This window comes from Nerophis lumbriciformis, linkage group LG24, assembly GCF_033978685.3.
Source record: "Nerophis lumbriciformis linkage group LG24, RoL_Nlum_v2.1, whole genome shotgun sequence".
NCBI lineage: Eukaryota > Metazoa > Chordata > Actinopteri > Syngnathiformes > Syngnathidae > Nerophis > Nerophis lumbriciformis.
In genome coordinates this window covers 13,549,001-13,555,000 of record NC_084571.2, presented here as the reverse complement: position 1 = coordinate 13,555,000, position 6,000 = coordinate 13,549,001, and the positions used below count along the sequence as shown (strand labels likewise).

The following is a 6,000-nucleotide window of genomic DNA, read 5'->3' as shown; positions in this document are numbered from 1 at the left end:
CCCTGTTTTATGGCAAAACACAAAATATGCTAAATTTACCCCAAAACATTTTTCAAAAGGGAATATTTGATATGAAGCAAATAGAAATTTAAATAGGTAAATAATTCATAACTATATTGCTTTTGATTCATTATTATGAGTTTATAGTTTACATGGCAGTTAAAGAAAAATACATCAGACTAAAAATCTTGGGGATCCTAAAGGCCCCCCACTCATAAATGTAAATAATAAGTCATCCATCCATCCATCCATCCATTTTCTACCGCTTGTCCCTTACCATTTATTTTTTACTTTGAACACTAAATATCTATAACTTCAGATCTATCCGTTGCCATAAAGTTTATTTTATATTTTTATGTTACAAAAAGAAACCCTGTTTTTTGATGGCAAAAACACAAAATATGCAATATTTTTCCTTAAAAACATTTTTCAAAATGAACATTTTTGTGAAGTAATTGGAGCCTTGAATATGTAAATAATTCATAACAACATTGATTTTGATTCATTATTATTTTTGAACAATGACAGACGAAAGGTCTTAGGGATCCAAAAGCCCCTCACTCATACAAGTGTTACAAAAATAAGTAAAATATCAATACAAATTATTTTTACTTTCAACATTTAAATATTTATATATAAACTTCAGACCTATCCGTTATTTTAAAGTTGAAAATGTTTTGTTTTATGCCTTTAAAAAAAAAAAAAAAAAATTTTTTTTTAAATAAATAAATAAAAAACACAAAATATGCAATATTTACCCTTAAAAACATTTTTAAAATGAACATTTTTGTGAAATAATTGGAGCCTTAAATATGTAAATAATTCATAACAAGATTGATTTTGATTCATTATTATTTTTGAACAATGACAGACTAAAGGTCTTATGGATCCAAAAGCCCCCCACTCATAAAAGTGTTAAAAATGTAAAAATCAATATACATTTTTTACTTTCATCATTTAAATATTTATAAACTTCAGACTAGAGATGCGCGGTTTGCGGACACAACCGCGGAGTCCGCGGATTATCCGCGGATCGGGCGGATGAAATTAAAAAAAATAAGATTTTATCCGCTATAATTAGATATTTTTTTTTTTTTTGGTTTGTTTTTTTGCGGGTGGCAGTTAAACCAATTCGGAAATATATATACATAGTTAAATGTTGTTACCCACATACGAAAAACGAGCAGGCACCTGCAGCATATGCCACAACAGAAGAAAAAAAAAGAAAAGAGATGGACACTTTTACGGAGCGGAGAAGGGACGCCTCGCCGGGGTCCGGGACCGAGGCCCCTTCCCCCGAGAGGGCCCCACCGGGAGCCGTAGCTGAGGCGATCCGCGAGAAGGGCCCGACGCACGTCCAGGGTCACTACCGCGCCCACCGCACCGACACCCCGCCTCGTCCGCTTTCGCCGCGGCCGGCGTCACGCGCAGCAGGTAAGCAGCTTACCTGCCCGCCACCCCCGTGGCCGGGAGCTCGTAACATGGGTCACTCCGCGCGCTCCGCCCGCGCAGCTTACCTGCTTGCCACCCCTGTTGCCGGGGGCGCGTAACAGGGGTCACTCCGCGCACAGTGCGCTCACGAAAGGGGTGGGGCTCACCCTGGTTGATATAGAGAGCAGGACGGTGGCCATGGAATTTCATTTAAGGTTTGTGATAAACCATCAAACTCATTCGTTAAAAGGACTCTATAGTAATATAAAGCGAAATTTTCTGGACATTATCATGCAAGAAAAGTTTATTTTTGGGATCGCGATCACCGCGTAATGATTTTTAAAGGTTGCATTACATTATTAACTGTCCCATGTGATCAGCCAGTGCGATTGGAAGTCCATGCTCAATTATTGCCTCCGTAAATAAAACTTCGGCATTTATCACATCCAAAGAATCTGTTTGGGCGACGAAAAACGTTGAAAGTTTTCCACTTGTATCGCTAGCAACGGCATTAGACTTGTGTTTTTTTGTCCCAACGTGGTCTTTTACATCGCTAATTCCTCCGTGTCCGATCGAAAAATTTTGTCTGCACAAGGTGCAATTCGCGTAGTTTTCACCCTTTTTTTTTTTTTTTATTAATATTAGATATATAACAACGGGCGGATGGCGGGCGGATGCAGTTTTGATCAAACGTTACATCGGGTGGATGGCGGATGGATGACGACTTTCTGACGCGGTTGCGGATGAGATAAATTGCCTATCCGCGCATCTCTACTTCAGACCTATCCGTTACTATAAAGTTTTTTTTGGTTTTATGTCTTTTTTTCAAAAACAACAAAACAAAACTGTTTTTATGGCAAAAACACAAAATATGCAATATTGTCACTTCAAAACATTTTTAAAAATTAAAATTTTTGTGAAGTAATTGAAGCCTTAAATATATAAATAATTCATAACATTGATTTTGATTCATTATTATTTTGAACAATGACAAACTAAAGTTCTTAGGATTCCAACAGCCCCCCACTCATAAAAACGTTAAAAATAAGTCAAATATCAATATACATTATTTTCACTTCCAACGCTTAAATATCTAAATTTAACTTCACATCTTATCGTCGATTGTAAGTTTTTATTATTATTTTTATATCAATGACGGTTTTAAAGCTGTATGGCAGCTTTGTGTTATTAGTGACAATATTGCAAGGGTTCTTTGTTACATTACACTTGTTAGCTCTTTAATTACAATTATGTGTAATAGTATTTTTAAAATGGCGCCCGGACCGCACTATGCACACTCCTGATCTACTTAATGCATGGATAAATACAACAGTTGTTTACCAGGTTCTTGTGACCGTGTTTATGAGTGTACCATTAATATACAACTGTGTATGCGTCTGTCAGAAACCTTGCATTTGGGACACACAAAGCCACTCATGTTTTCCACCACTCCGATGATCGGCAGCTTGACTTTCTGACAGAAACGGATCTCCTTTCGAACGTCCTGCAAGGACACCTCCTGGAAAGAGAATGTGAGAGGTCAAATTCACTTCAACAATGTGTGCACTGACAACAAGCAGGCGTAGCTTGGGGCCAGTTGCATCTCTTGTGAGGCTACTTTGGTTCGGGGACAGTTTTCTATTATCTAGTAATGCGAGGTCTGTGGTGGCACTACGATATGCTTGTTGTAATTGGCATCGATACGATACCAATTCCTGGTACCTGGCAATCGATACCGGTACTCAACGCCATAATTTTCAGTACCTTTGTGTGTTTTAATAAATATTTATTGTTTTTAATAATACATTTTTTTTTTTTAAATCTATAAAAATGAGCTGATTATGATAACTGCTGTTCAGTCTCGTTTTATTATGACATTATGTTGCGATTACAGTTGCAAGTCCAAGACGTTAGATGGCAGTAGTGCATCGTTTATAGTGTGTGTTTTTTTGTTGCGCCCTAAAAAGTGTTAATACTGTAAATATTCCAGCTGTTTGATTGTAGCGTGCATCTTAGTTTGGAGGTGGTGAAATCGCCATGTAAAATCGCTAATGCTAATCAGTAGCATGTGAACAGCAAAGCCGATGTATATTAGCATTAAGCTAGCACATTTTTTTTTTTAGAAAAGTGGAGCCTTACTTTACCTAGCATTTTTTTTTTGAGTCAATTGATTTTTGGGCATTAAAAATGGCTGAGTGCACTCTCAGTGCTGCTGGGGTGATCGCCAAATGCCGGAGAGTTCGGCAACCGGGCGGGAAGTCACACTCAACCCAAGTACTATATAACATGACACTGTTGGATTTTACGTGAAGCGTTGGCGGGATTTGGTCGATGCTAATAAAAAGTACCTGAATCGGTACCCATCCCTTATGACATAGCAAATAACGTAAGTCGTGGAGCAAAATGTTTGAAGGGTTATGATGAATTCCCATCCCCCGTTGGTTAGGTCTTCTTCCATGCCAGTTGCGTGAACATAAGAGCAAATAATACCACAAACAGGTTCTGCCGAAAAACTTAATTTAAAAAATGTTGTGCTGTATTTCCTGGAGGAGTGGACATCCCTCAACTTAACGCTTAGTGCGTCATCTGTCACGTTCACTGAGTGCAGAGCAGCAGACCGGCCGAGTAGTACAACGTTAGCATGAATATTCGGTTCATTTGCTGATTCGTAACAATTTTGTTTAAATAAAATCTCATTTCTAAAGGTGTAAAATGATCACAATGCTAATTTCCGTTAGCCTTTCAATGGGGTCGTCCGTTGTACTTTAGCATTAAGCTAGCAGTATAAGATCCAACCTTCATTCTGAATGGCTGAATTGCTTGTTTTCAGTCTATAATAAACTGTATCACTGATTTAACACAAATTCTACATGTATGTGCACTTCAGCTCTATATTGTACAGTGACCCTCTGGGATTTTGTACGATTTTTCTTTTATGATTACCGTATTTTCCGCACCATAAGGCGCCCTGGGTTAAAAGCCGCGCCTTCAATGAACGGCATATTTCAAAACTTTGTCCACCTATAAGCCGCCCGGTGTTGTAAGCCGCATCTAACTGCGCTAAAGGAATGTCAAAAAAACAGTCAGATAGGTCAGTCAAACTTTAATAATATATTAAAAACCAGCGTTCTAACAACTCTGTTCACTCCCAAAATGTACGCAAATGTGCAATCACAAACATACGTATATCAACATGGACAGAGCTGCGTGAAAAAAGCCACCCGGCCTCTTCGCGTAAACTTAAACTTACCTTAACCACTCGCTCATCTTTTCTTCATCCATCCCTTCGAGTTAGCTTTTATGATGACGCCGGCTGGAAAGGTCTCTTTTGGCAAGGTCTTCCTTTTGAATATCACCATGGGTGGAAGTTTCTGGCCATTAGCATGGCAAGCTAGAACCACAGTGAAGGATGACTTCTCATTCCCTGTGGTGCGAATATTCACCGTACGTGCTCCCGTTCCACAGTGCGGTTCACAGGAATATCAGTTGCTGTGAAATAGTAATCCGTGTGCGGATGGAGAGATTGCGTCTTTTCATGAACCGGATCCCTGTCGTTTAGTAGGAGCCATTTTGTGGTCTTTACAGATGTAAACACACAAAGGAAATGAAACGTACGGTGATATCCGCGCGCTTTTTCTTCTTCTACGCAGGCGGGTGGTTGCTTACAGTAGAAGAAGAAGCGCTTCCTGTTCTATGGGGGCGGGTGCTTACCTTGGCGGTTGCTTGCGTAGAAGAAGAAGCGCTTCCTGTTCTACCGGGAAAAAAGATGGCGGCTGTTTACCGAAGTTGCGAGACCGAAACTTTATGAAAATGAATCTTAATATTTATCCATATATAAAGCGCACCGGGTTAAAAGCCGCACTGTCAGCTTTTGAGTAAATTTGTGGTTTTTAGGTGCGGCTAATAGTGCGGAAAATACGGTATAGCAAAAGTTGCAATCATTTGAGGCTTTTTTTCAATAACATTTAATGAACTTGTGATTTTATGAATTAGTCATCAATATCCCTTGTAACCTTAACCGCAAAAAAGCACAGGTGTTCAACAAAAATTGGAAAAAAAATACTGTGTTGATATTTTACTCGTTTTATACTACAAAGTAGGTAAGTAGAAAAAGTAGACACTAGTCAGTACTGTACAGATGTAATTAATTACAACTAATAAGTTAAAGTACCAATGATTGTCACAGGAATAGTTAATTATAATTATGGAACAAAACATCACCAAAAACGTACTTTGTGTCGTCCACAAGTTGCAGACATTCTAATCTTAATCATTCATTTATGTTCCAACACATGAAAGACGATGAGAGATTATCATCATACTTCAACATCTCTAACATGTAAATGCTGCCTCTTTGTTAGGTCATCTTTGCAAATGAAAAATGTGTTTTTACTCGTCTTACCCTGGATAAATAAATATTTAATATTAAAATACTAGGCAGTGAGCACGCCAGTGTGTTGCTAAATGTTTATATACTACATTATCCAGAAGGCATCGCGCCACAGACAGGAACAGGAAGTAGGTCTGAGCTATGCGGGAGGAAGACAATCGATAAATAGTTGATATACT

General features: G+C 38.4%; 1 protein-coding gene across 1 annotated transcript in view; it reads right to left on the bottom strand.

Moving 5' to 3' along the window:
* nubp1 (nucleotide binding protein 1 (MinD homolog, E. coli)) overlaps positions 1 to 6,000 on the bottom strand; it is a 35,569-nt gene that overhangs the window by 15,715 nt on the left and 13,854 nt on the right. The window contains exon 8 of the mRNA XM_061981600.1: positions 2,840 to 2,950. Coding sequence (XP_061837584.1) covers positions 2,840 to 2,950 — 111 coding nt within the window. The remainder of the gene's footprint in view (positions 1 to 2,839; positions 2,951 to 6,000) is intronic.